Raw genomic sequence first — 14,383 nt, 5'->3', positions numbered from 1 at the left:
AATTTCAGTTGACAATATAGTCTGTGTATCTATCACAAATGAGACCCTTTCCTACACTAATATGGGAGTTCCTTTCCAATATTGGGGGTCTGGGAAGCAGAATTTGAAGTTAACACAATTTCTTGCTACGAGCATGACATGAAATGGTTGTTGCGGTTGTTATCACCATATCACTAAGTTTGAAAGCACACACTGGCAGCCAAACGCGGACACTTTTGAAAACACTTAGAGAAGATAAGATTGAAAAAATAAATTGACACTACCATCAAGCATCTACTAAGCCCAATATATGCGCATAAAATTTAATGAGATTGTTTTGTTATCAAGCTTGTGCCAGCCAGGAATCTTTTTGGCAGCAACTTAAGAGTTAAAGTGATGCCTTATCACTACACAGCAAGTGACTGGATTGATTGACCTACTGATTGCTATGAATATCTGGTAATAATAATAGAGGCAGCCTCAATAAAGTTTAGCAGAAAAACAACAGGAATTCACATGTGTACATTTTTTGTTTAAAGTTAGATAAACTGAAAATAAAGCAAGGTTATGGGTAATTAAATAAATTTAAACATACATGTAAGTTGAGATAGAAGGATGCTAATAGATGCTTGATGTATTTTTTCTTGAAAAATGTGTACCATTTTATTTCCAAAACGCTTGAAAATTGAAAAAAAAAATGACAAAAGAGGTTTCCTCACAATGATTTGAAAAACTAAATTTGATAACTGGTATGAGAAAATAAGCATTTTTGTTAGTTCACTTTTATGTTTTCATCCAATTATTATTATATAATAATTCTTGAATACCAAAATGGAGTAATCAAGGAAAATGTGTGAGCAAATTAACTGAACAAAAAAGGCAACACTTAAAAGCATGACTTAGCTACATACAATGTACTAGCCCAATGGGAGCTTCCATTTGACATTTTCAAACCCCCAACGTTCTAGAGACGTAGGCGTTCACAATCATTATAAGACAATTTATACTCTTATTTTAGAAGCTGATTATAAAGCCATGTAATTCCACACCAAAGTCATAGCTGTTCTAGGTCAAAGTTCACGGGTATTGCACACCATAATACAAATGTACCACAATACAATCTACTGGTAGGTATCGACAAGGTATAACCGGGAAAATATGATCATTTTTATCTTTAACCTCATCACCTGGTTACTCGATACGCAAGACAGGTTGCCAAGCAACCGAAGAAGAAGAAAAAAAAAGCTGGAGGGCATGAGATTCCCAGGCTACCTAGGTGATATAAGCTGCTAAATAGGTAATGGGATACATCACTATATGGACAGTATTCATAATGTCATTACTGATTACAGAAGTATTCTAAGCATTCCATCCCGAGCGGTGCTGTCAATTTGGTGAAAATCGGCTTAATGCGTGCATGATTTATTTAAATACAAAACGTTACTTGCATCAACTATTTATGTTCTGTGTTAAATATTACTGAATTTTCAATACCAAGAAAAAATTGTGAATTGTCAAGCAGGATAACAGGTCATATCTACAATTACAAATTTATTTTTAATATACTTGGAAAATGTATTGATGAATTTAAAATAAAAAACGTTTTTTATCAATGCTAAAGTTTGAACCATTTGGCTAGCGCCATCAGACAACTAAACAGATTTTTGTTGGGATGTGGCTGACACGTATAAAGGGAGGTAAAAGTATGAGTGCTCTCTGTTTTGAATTTTTTCCTGGAAAGTAGTATACAGTACAGTCCAAGCAAAACTTAACATTTAGTTACCTTTCAGCTATACTTGGAAAATGTATTGATGAATTTAAAATAAAAAACGTTTTTTATCAATGCTAAAGTTTGAACCATTTGGCTAGCGCCATCAGACAACTAAACAGGTTTTTTTGGGTGTGGCAGACATGTATAAAGGAGGGGGGGGCAAGTGTTTTCTGTTTTAATTTTTTTCCCGGAAAATAGTTAATACTTAGCTACCTTTAAGCCAGCTTGGCTTGCTTTTAAAATTACTACACATCTAATTTGTGCAGAGTAATTTCTCTAAATGTGTCTTATATTTGTAACATAGACAATTACTACAAACAATGAGTAACACATTCTAATGTAAAACTTTATTTTCTAAAAACATCAAAAATTGTTAAGCATATTTGGCCAAAATTGCAAGAAAATAAAAACTAGAACTTATTGTTGAGGTGTTGAAATCATTGGTGACACTGAAACTCTTTATAAAAAGTTTTTATGAAAATAAAGTTAAGTTGTATAATTTAAGTTATGTATAAATGGGAGAGGTATCAGAACAGTGGCACCAGAATCTAGTCCATCCAGCCGTAACAACCCTTAAAATTAACTTGTAAAACACATTACAGACTTGTTTATAATGTACGTTCATATCTAAAGAGTCTTCTAAGCCGTGCTAGTTTCTCTGCAATCAAAACAGCTGTTGGTTAAATCTGTTAAATATTAAACATCAGTTTAACATTCACATTCATGCTAAAAAAAAAAAAAAGAAATTGAAGTAAAGTACTGCTTTGGGTCAACTGTAGTTTAGTTGAATGCTCGCTGTTGTAATAAGGAACTAAAATTGCACCTCATGTATGATGTAGGTAGGAACCAATCAGTGAATAGAAACGCAACAACACATGCACTGTTAAATATCGCACAGTTAATTAGACAAAAATTCAAATTTTTAAATTATGGGCACTAACTGACAAAAATTGTCAGGATGTGAAGATAGAAAGATTCTAACAGAGGAATAGGCGATATTGACAAAGTAATAAAAAAACATACCAGGTGTTCATTTCGCAATTCAGATTATACGAACTACTAACATACATGTTCCTGAATTTTGAAAAGATGATCCATTATTATGATATAAAAAATTGATATTTGGATTGCAATCTAATCATATTGCACACCTGGATCCATCCATCACATGGCTTCAACTGTTCACATTGGTCGCATTACCCATTATCATGACATGTCTTAAATCAAGGTGCATCATGGGAGTAATAAACTAAATTACAAGTAATGAGAGACTAGATGCCGATTAAAAAGTCACATCATCATATAAAACAAATTAGGTCAAATACGACAAATATTTGTCTTCATACGCATGGAACTTGAATGAATATAAATAAAAAATGTGGTTAATTTCTAGAAGTTGTTTTCTCTCTATGTGTACTACGTGCATTATCACAGTATGTGTAAGTATTATTTGGCCATATGTCTGTTAACGCACTTGATACAATTACATACATATATTATGGACACTGTACGGCACTACGGCGCCAAATATGTTAACTTTTAAACTGCCCCTGCTGACGATTCCCACTCAGTATTTTAAACGAGAGACTCTCGCAGCTCTAGGATCACAGTACCTTGTTCCCAAGCGATCAATGTACCTCATTCTCAAATCAAGTTGCTAATAACTCATTTTATTACCTTGTTCCTAAACTGACAGATTAACCTACCTTATTCTGAGTTTGTGACTCTCTCCCTGGTTATCACTTGCATATTAATCAGTCCAGGCATGATGGATGTGAGATTCTGGAAGTATTTCATTTTACTCATAGGCCATTGTAAACCAGACTTGTAAATTGACATATAATATTCAATTCATTGGAACAATCCCGAATTGTAAAAATACTTTGATTTGGCACATTTTTGTTACAGTAATTCCGGTGAGACAGCCATCTTGAATTTTATCACTAAATGTATGTATCCGTATGTAGTGACATGAGGTATTATGTATACAGTACAGGCCAGTCAGTGCAGACCAAGTGTAACAAACCAAAAGCTGTTCTGATGCTCAGCCTTTTCAGAAAAACTTTTTTTATAAAGTAAGAATCACAGTCAGCAATTAAATTTTAACTTATCTTTGTACATTTACCAAAGTAGACATTTAGGCAGATACTTACAGTACAGTGTTTTTGAAAGCATTTTGAAGTAGCTTTATACCAGCTAAACGTTAAGTTATGCTTGTACTGTAATGTACATAACGATTGGACATGATCAGTTCAGGCAGCCTAAGATGGACGACGTACTGAGGTGAATTTTTAAGTCTCGGTTTTTGGACCAACAAGAAGTAAACAGGCTGATTGGACACAAGAATAGCCAAAAATGTTGGTTATTAGTGAGTTGATACATTTCATGTGAGAAATAGCATGCATATAATAATGATACTTCATCACAATGGCAAAGTGTGATTAGCTTTAAAAATACCCTACTGAGAGGTCTGATGAACTGACATCTTATAATGAAACATCTTTTCATTGGATGTGGTTCCTTCAAGTCGGTGCTGATGTCAGCACTCAATGCGGCGGCCCTGACGTAGTAACCTTTTTCTTCGACAAATCAAATAGCAATCAGCAAACGAGAGCAATTTCACGTCAATTGTGGATGGATCGGCATATTGACGGAAACATTTATAAATGATGCTTCGTTTTTAATAAAAATGATGATTCAACAACCATGTATTTTTTATTTGATAGTTTTTTTGGATGACCCCTAAAGGTCACACATCCTGGAATTTCCGGATAATGTCCTTATAAATTGCTTTTGAACTTCAATGACAACTGCAAGAATTTGTGTAATATACATGTATAACTGAGAAAATCTAATTTTTTTTAAGTGGATTTGTGTCTTCAAAGTTATAGTCCTATCTTTTATTAATACGTCACATGACCTACATGTAGATAATGCAACTGGTCTGCTATTTTCTATCAGATTTTGAAATTTTTTTGTTAAAGTTTCAACTGATTCAGTTGAATCAGGCAAACACATGCACACACACTGCGGCTAATCCATAAATCCTGGTGGATTAACAAAAGTCAAAAATTTATCTATTCTAGAAGTAAAAATCCCACCCAGCTATTGAAATAAATGTATAGACAAGTAAAATAGAAAAACTAAAATTAATATTGTAAACAAAATGAATCAATGAATTATGGTGTTAGAGGATCTAGGTATGCAAGATGAATTTAAAGTGCGAAACACCTCAATTTGATCAATTGTAACATTTATACTGAATAATTTGATAGCGATGTGACTTGATGAAGACAAATTGGTGAATATTACCTAATTTCTAAAAATAGTACAGCTTGCGGTCAAATTTTGATTAATATTTTAATAAATCATTACAAAAAAAGTCTGTAATAATATTTATCTATGAGCAGAAAGGATATTAATATTTAGAATGCTCCTGAAAAGAGAAAAAAAATGATATTTGCAAGTTGCAAAATTGGTTTGCAATTATAGCAACGATATTTGGATAATGGGCAATTTTCGGAGCGCAAAATGATATAAATCTTATTTCATGATTAAATATTCATGAGCACAGTCTTAAGTAAAACCTAATGGGGCCATACATGGGAGATTTAGAGATAACAAGAAATCAATTCATGAAATCACGTTTTTAGAAATAACAGCATAAATGTGACATACATATTCAATTTATAAAATATCATCCCAAAAAAATTTGACATGATTAGTAAGATATACAACAGATATAGATTTTAATTAAAAGCACTTGGATGAAAATAACTCAAATTTAAATCAATTTCCACTGCTTAGCTATTAAAGTCAGATAAATAATGTTTTTTTGTTCTGTTTTTTAGATTTCCAATAGTAAGAAAGCGATTTTCTTAACTTCCTACAAAATCAAGGAAACTACGCAACAAGCCAGTGCAGGGATGCACGACTGAAACTGAAATATTGAAATGATTGAATATTAACTAACATAATTAATAATTCAGGATATTTTATAGATTTAGAATAGGAAAATGGAACTTTTAAATGACGTCCATATTGATAATTAATTTGCACCGTATGAACGTAATTTTTTCTCACAAAAATATGGAGCAACATTTTGCACATTTTTTGATATTTTTTTGCTTAATTTTTGACCAAATAAACATAACTTCCAATTTACTAAAAAAAAAAAAAAATTGTGAACATTGTGAAAATTTAAATACTTGAAGGCAAAAAATGAACAAGACTATCCCCGGTATATTGCTACCAACAGTGATATGCATACTAGTATAACCTTCAAAATGTCATATCATTATCCAGACACAAAAGAGACGTGTTTTGATGAATCATTGGAACTATTCAGAGCGGTGGGAACAGAGACACCGGTGGTTACAACCAGCTGGTTATGACAAGAGTGAACAACTCGATATAAAAATAATCAATGCTACATTGAAAGAAGTAGTTCCATGTGACAGAATTACCTCTTCATCATACAACCAATTTAGTCAGGTAACACAGAGACAAAAAGTATTTCTGACATTGCAGAAATTGTACCTTAGAAGGGGGATAAGAATGAAGTAAAATTAATACATGTCTAGATAATTAACTCAAGACAAATTCCTATACAAAAACCATGGTAACAAGATAATTATAAGAATACGAAATTGTGTTGAAATTGTACTCTTTTGATGGGATAATTTTATGTACTTTTATATGTGACTTAAAATAAAATACCAAAAAAAAAAAACGCAAATGTTGAGCATAAAAAACTGGAATTTAATAAAAGTTAACGTTACAAGGGGTGATAGTCTATGTGTGGCACATTTTTAAAATGTATTTTGTATACATTGCTATGGGCCCTATATCGATGCAATGATCACCGCCATTTAATTAAGATGAAGAGTCAAAAAGTTTAGTGACATTTCGTCCTTTCAAACAACCATAAAATCTATTGCAGCACTCTTATGTTAATGTTTAAATAATGTATAACAATATTAATGGAGGCGATGCCATGATGAAAATATACGATGTTGAAACCTAAAGTAATATTATTGTTATCAAACACATTATCATGACGAAAGCATTATGGTTCATATGCATGTTAATGAGTAATCTAGCTTCCACCCCCATTTAAAATAGAATAGCCTATTTGTTTCCAGTAAATTTATATGCATAGAACAATATGATTTGAGAGAACGTGATCTTGAATAACGAACATAGATCGATAGCTAAGGTGGTTGGCAAGGTGCGAACAATTTTTGAGAAAGTTGGTCATAATTTACATAATGCTTTTGTTCATCAGTTATAATGCACTAAAATGGAGCTATATTGCCATGACAACAACCCTGTTGTGGGTTACAGTTATGTAAATGGTTCCAGAGAAGATACATTCTTACTATTTTTTGAAATGCAGATTTTTTTAAAAATCAAGATTAAAAAAAAAAAGATCTATCAGTAACAATATATCCTTTTTTTAAACTCGGCCACAATTTGAAATACGCCATGATAATATCTATATATGTACCATAGCAGCCAATGGTAAAATCATACAAGATGGCCGCCATTACCTAAAATACTTGAACAAAATATATTGCAAAATAAATAAATTCTGGGTATTTTCATTTACGAGTAGGTTTCTACCATTAAAACATTATCATTCCACCAATACGATGACACGCCACATTAAATTTGTAATCAAGCCCCTTATCTTGATGTACTGATAGCAGAGGAGGTTTGCTACCTCATATCGGTAGCCCAAAAGCAAACATGCGAGTAAGGCCTATACTAAGTGAAAGGAAAGTATCTTATTTCACACACTAATCATCATGGACAGGTCAAATGAATCAGTCAGTTGTGTTATGTCGTGCATCAGTAGCTTTCCACAGTTAAATGACGGGCATATATAAATCAGAAAGCAAAGCCGCTATGTATTGTTTACTGAAAATTATACAAAATGAGTCATGGGAGAAAGAATCAAATAATCATAAATAAGCATTTTTTTTAGGATATTAATATCGCAATAAAGATACAATCATGGTGAATGTCATAGATAATGATAGAATTTAATTTTAACATCCCCCATCATTTTTTATCCAAAAATCATTTTTCAGTCAAAATTATGGTGCAACATTCTGTTGTTTTTTTTTCAATTATGAATCAAATGAGCCTAATTTCCAATTATTTGAATGCAGATTGATTTGCAAATGGTTGAAAATAAGTTGATTTTGACTTGAAATGAATTATTTTATAATATTTAGCTTCAAGGTTTTAAAATGGGGAAAACCAAAAGAAAAATTGTAAAGGGGCGGGAAAGGTGAAATGAAACATGACTCAAGATGCAGGTATGTTTAATGATGTGCGGCAGGTAACTATGATCTTATGTAAATATAGAGAAGAAACATGGATTACAACAAACTCTAAGATTACCCAGATTCTAGACATTTATAGAAGAAAAAATAATCCTAAAACAATTCCTTATTTCAAAAGCAATCCATCAATGTCACAAGCTGCTATATCATTTCAGGCCTGGTTTGAATAATAATTGTTCCCACCGAATTGCAGCAACAACAGTTTCAACGCAGGTTTTGCTGTTAATTTCGGACAAAATGGACATATTTCTCCACATGGAAATTGTTGACGAGAGTTGATGAAAAAAAAAGAAAAAAATTACACCAGTTTATTTTATGAAAAGGGACAAAAAGAGACATACATGTAGGAGGGGAGGGGAGGGTTGGGTTTGGAGGAGTGGGTGAGCAGAGAAGGTTGGGAGGGATGAGAGGGTTGACCCACCATTTTTTTTTTACTTTCGCGTATGTATAACAACTTTACACCAAATTCTTTCCGGTTAGATAGATAGACAAACAAAAAAACAAAGAACCAACTGTTAGGTAAATTACTGGCATATTTCGGTGTTGCAAGGGACCGTGGTCACCTGGTTTATTTGCTGATACACATCTAAGTATGGTCATCTACGAATTCCATCAAATGGCACACCAGTCTCGGCACAGAGAACATTGAATACATAGGATGAGTCATAATTGTCCATTGACGTAAACAATACCCCCATGTACACATCTGGCAGCTTGTTGTACACCATTCATAGTCTTGACTTCAGATATTTATACACAATGGCTATACACACATATATACAGACAACCATTAGTAGAAGAATACAAAATACTAGATGTTTTGAAATTATTTCAGTGAGGCCAACTGTGCTGATGTTCAAGTTATACCAGTTATAATAGAGACTACTATTCAATACAGAGTGTGGCAAAACAAAGATGACCACAGACTGCCAATAACGTATGAACGACAAATGTTGTTGTGTAAATAATACCAGTGTGTCAAGTATACATTTATTTTTAGACAATTCTCACACACGACACTGTCACGGAACATCACAACACGACATAATGATTCCTCTTTTGATTTCACAGTGCCCAATATATTTTGTCACAGTCAGCTGTATACAATTGCTCTATCAGAAATCACACAGATGTTGACGTAATGTGCCAATATTTTCAACACGTGAAAATAAATATTATTACGGCAAAGAACAAATACAGGTTTGGGCTATTTAAAATGTGCTGTACTACACTACTCTCTGCAGAAAAAATGGAACAGAATGTCACTGTTCTTGTACTACCTTTGTACTGTGATTGTCTTTGCTGCATGATACTTTTGTTAATACTATAAAAACCACACACACACACACAAAGGCGAGAGCATTAGAGTACAAAAAGATGAGCACAAGCCATAGTGAAAGAAAAAACCAAACAACAAGTTTGGGTTACGCATCAATATGTGGCAGTAGTAAAATTCAAATAGAGTCATAAAAGTAATCAAACAAGGAACATCAATTTACTAGCCGTAAAACAAACGACAGTGAAATCAAATTGTTATTTGACACTGATATTGAAAATGCAATATACCTACCAAGGAAATTGATTTTTTTGAAATAATATACTTTAGACAAACAATACAATAACAATAGAAATAAGTATGAACAATAGATCAATTATTAAATATAATTTTATGTGCCTCTCAAATCTATATTATGAATTTTGGAACACTTACACATGTACATTCCATGATGTTTTGTATAGATTTTCTACAGATTAACAGGTGGTTTCTGTACATATCCAAACTCATCCACCCGCAATACATATGCCCCCTCCCCTTTCATATTACAGTGAACACTCATTTCATGCAAACATTGCCTTATCAGTAATCATGGCAACCAGTTGCTTCACCTCATCGTGTAAAACATTGCTTCAAGGAGTATAAATGTCAGTTCCAGCAATTACTGTAATAATCAATTTTTGCAAGGAGAGATTCTGCTCTACAAAAATCACTGTTTATACGTATCGCTCGAAGACAGCAACTAGTGAATGCACGAATAATGGGGAGTTTTAGCTTTAATTTTTACTATATGAGCATTTGTAATGTTACTAACCACTGGCAACTTGGTGATTGCAGCATCAGACTCATGAATGATTGGTTCTGAGGAGGAGTGAGCCACATTAATGAAAGCAACTTTGATGGTGCTTGTGTTCCAAAGAGCATTGATGACGCAGGGGATATCTGATTACATTACTGCTATGAAGCAATTATGATATGAAAATGGCCACCCAGCCCAAATATTAAATATGGTTTCTGTAACAAAATTAAATGTACTGTACACGCTTGCACTTGTTTTTTTTCCACATAAAACAAAGACAGAAGATACAACAAATACAAAAACAACATCTGAATTTATTCAGAAAGCATCACAATGCAGACTAAATAATTCAATTCGCTTAAATTTTAAAAGAAATATTTTGTCACTACGAAAATTTCTTTTGGGTCAGACAACACCCTGAGTGTCAAAATTTTGTCTCCATCAGAGTGTCATAAAATCGGGAAAATTCCTAGCAACAAAAACTAAATGATTTACAGTACTGTGTAAACTGTGCATCTATCACTGTTGTCATGGTAGCTAAATGATTAAAGTGACAAGTAGTGTGTAGGTGGTATGTAAATTAAAATATTCAGAATATTTGCTCATGCTTAGTTTGATGTAGGGAACACCCAGATTGGTTTAGATTAACACTAAGTCAGTCAGGCTGATTTTGAAGTGACATAAATAAAACATGCCTTAAAGCAAGCAATGTAAAATTTCCTAAAGTGATCACACACCCAGCTGAACATATCTGATTTTTCCCCCCGACTACCGAACTCAAATAAACATAGCCATTATTTGACACTAGCACTAGAGACCTTCTTGCACAAACTAAGAATGTATTAGACTTTGCTAGAATTGATGTAATTTGCATACAACAGTGACGTACATGTACATACGTATGTAGATTCATTTAGGGCTTGTCTTAAATATTTACTGAGCATTTTTTGATGACACAAAAGTCTAGTGCTAAAAATCTCATTGCTTGTCATTGTCTTTATTTCTTAAATTGTTTATCTATATAAACCAAAAACAGGCTTTTCTTTATCAGTCAAGTATGCAAAGAATTTGAGTGCAGATTAGCTTATTTTGAGTAGAAAAAGACAAGAGTTGACCATGATTCTTACGGTATAAAGCCAGGGGTGTTTTCACTGTGGTTCATTGTTATTTCACAATAACTATCTAGTTTCTTGATTATTAAAATAGTTTTATAGAAACTAAAATCATTTACACTGACAAAGGAGTTTGGGTTAATAAATAATACTATGAATCAATGTTACTAGTTGAGTGAAATGAACGATACATTCACATATACAAGTGGGATACGGCAATGAAATGAAGAACCAGCATCGAAATAAAACATGATGGTATTTTGCAGTCACTTCAGACAAACAAATAAATCACAAGACTCCAGAGAGAAGTTGACACCATCTGTCAATCAACACAATCTAGTTGTTAACACATAATTCCTAATTAAATGAACGACACTAATTTAAATGGCCATGTAGAATGAAACCAAGATATATAGAGCAATTGAAATTATTTTAAATAATTAATTGAAAGGATCTAGATGAACAGACTAATTACTGGTCAATATCATTTAAATATCAAACAATTTCAACAAAATTCAAATTATAGCTTCCTTTTATTAATAATACAGCTCAAATGACATTCTGAAAATAATATGAAATAAGACCAAATTAAAAATTATAATTTCACCAAAAGCAGTTTGAACCAATTTTCATTTCTCATTAATTAAAAATGAAATTGACAGGAGTCAAATTTAATTAACTCTTCTTTTTTTGCTTAGAAATCAAATGATATTGATGCAAAAACTGCTATCATTCTCCCATTCAGACTGCTGCAAGCAAGATCAGCATTTTGACGACTGACGTAAGTCAATTGTACTCGTACTAATATTTATTGTAGATTGGAAATACAAGCAAAGAATGACAGATTCTTTTAGTTTACAATTTTCATTATCATGCCTTTCTTATTGCTATGGCAACTGCTTCCATTTAGCTTGAATCATCAAGGACGATCTTAATGAAGCTATCGTGTTGAGAATTATGATTCAATCATTATCGTTCATTTCATATGCATATGACGTTGTATAAACTACTAACTTTATCAATGTCACTTCTGATTAACAGCGAGTATGAATATGAAAAAACCCTAAAGTGATTTTAAAAAAATCAACCAATGGAATAAAATTGTTTCAAGGTCAGAATCAGCAACAAAATAACACCCAATAGAAAGATTAATATATAATACGCTAGTGAATGAAAATAGAAACTTAAAAGGAATCCATTATAAAGAAACACAATGTCCATCGTTGCTATGTCAGAGTCAGTCAAGAATTAACATTAAACCAACATTCATAAAAATGTGAAAAATTAACATAGGAAAGAAAACCCAAAATCTACTCACCCATATTTGAAGTTTTACTCTTTTGTCGTTTCTGAAAACTGTCTTCACTTTAAAATCTATTCCCACTGTGCTCACAAAAGCCGACGTGAAGGAGTCATCTGCGTAACGGAATAAAAACGACGTCTTCCCCACACTACTGTTTCCAATAATAAGCAATTTGAACATGTAGTCAAAGTTCTGATCTGCGGCATCTTTCTGCCATTTATTGTCCGCCGCTGACGCCATCTTTTAGATCCAAAGACAGGAGTATAATGAAGAGAGCAAACAGAGAGACGAAAAAATGTGATTTAGTATTTAAACTAGATTCGGTATGGTAAAGGAAACGGTGCCCCTTTTGACATTAAGAGGGCCCCCTGGTTAAAAATAACGTGTTTTTTTTCTCATTTAAACAGCATTTGGTTAATTGGCAGCTTTAAAAATAATAAATTAATCTAAAACACACTGTGCAATTTAACACTTAAATTAATACGACAGAGGAGTAGAACTAAACAGCAAAACAAGAGGATAAAAATCTAGCACAAATCGTAATACCTATAAGATTCCTGTAAGAAAGCTACAACAGGGAATGTTTCAAATTTTACAATTTCACTTAAAGCAAGTCTAACACCTTTTGACTTGAAAATTAATATATGTTTTTCACCAAAAAAACATCCAAAATAGGAAATTGTCAGTGATAACCTTGGCGCTGACGTAGTGATGACGAAATCAGACAATTGGATATTACGGCCCACTCGGTAATCGGGGCACGTAGAAATAAGCGAAGAACTCAAACACACAAAGAAAATGTCAGAATTATGACATAGCATAAAAAAATTAATATCACCAAACACGAACGAAGGGCACAGGAGCACGAAACAACGACAAAATCGGTGAAATCGAGCGAGAATTACCTGAACCACCCCTTCGTGTCTCATTTCAATAAGACGTTGGCGCAAAAAAGCTACGGCAAATCGATATTAAACAGATTAAAATATTATAATGACATATTCAACATAAGTGAGACCGAAAGGGGGAATGCCGGTTTTCACCGGATTTTGTCATCGAAATGATTACGGTAGATGGGAAATCAACCATGGATATATAAACACATTCAAAGATGACTTTTGTTATCAATCTACCTAAACTCGTATTTAGGGGTTCGAGGATCGGCAATTTACCAAAACAATAAAATATGACGTTTCATCACAATCATGTCATCAGTGCACTACACATAGCCATATGTTATGCTGGGAGGCCATCTTTGCTTACGTACACCTGAGTCCTGTGGAAAATCGGGATGGTTTCTCCGTTGATTCGTCGCGAGAGAGAAAGCTAAAACGTTTACGTGATAGTCCAATATTTACCTTATTAATATGACACTTTAGTCCTTAAATTCTATGGGCTGAACCAAAACAAAACAGACAGAATGGAGAGACGTATCCTACCTTTCACTGGATCACTGGTGCTAATATGCATATGAAAATGACACGAACCCGGATGTGACGAGAGAAATGTTACCCGGGGGCGCTCGTGCTATGACGTCGGAAATAGTCAAATTCATGAAAAACAAATCAGTTGTCACGCGGTCATTGTATTGTGGGATATGGTAAATAGACAATACAAAAAACAGAGAAACAAGATTTTGAAATTAGCCGCCACAATTGTCGTATCGAGTGAAATATAGAGTGAGGTCAAATTCCAAATGTGATAAATTCAGGGGTCATTTACCTCCCGTCTCGATTTCTGCGTAGAGTTGTCGCATACTTAGATCTATTTAGTACTGTTGTATGAATATT

The 14,383-nt window shown here is 33.1% G+C and overlaps 1 protein-coding gene across 4 annotated transcripts in view; it reads right to left on the bottom strand.

The window, feature by feature from the left end:
* The window catches only part of LOC100372178 (ras-related protein Rab-3), a 29,050-nt gene extending 14,949 nt beyond the window's left edge, over positions 1-14,101 (bottom strand). Inside the window, exons 1-2 of one of the 4 annotated variants that reach the window (XM_002737399.4) lie at positions 14,033-14,101; positions 12,609-12,833 (exon numbers count right to left, since the gene is read on the bottom strand). In XM_002737399.4, the coding sequence (XP_002737445.1) occupies positions 12,609-12,833 (225 nt within the window). In that variant the 5' untranslated portion in view covers positions 14,033-14,101. Of the gene's footprint in view, positions 1-12,608; positions 12,834-13,498; positions 13,599-13,860; positions 13,885-13,951 lie in introns of those variants that run through there. The other 3 variants (XM_002737398.4, XM_085503156.1, XM_085503155.1) reach the window with 3 other exon arrangements.
* Between the last annotated feature and the right edge of the window lie 282 nt (positions 14,102-14,383).

This window comes from Saccoglossus kowalevskii, chromosome 9, assembly GCF_978046115.1.
Source record: "Saccoglossus kowalevskii chromosome 9, keSacKowa6.1, whole genome shotgun sequence".
NCBI classification, from domain to species: Eukaryota; Metazoa; Hemichordata; class Enteropneusta; family Harrimaniidae; genus Saccoglossus; species Saccoglossus kowalevskii.
This window is presented reverse-complemented; position numbering and strand designations above follow the sequence as displayed.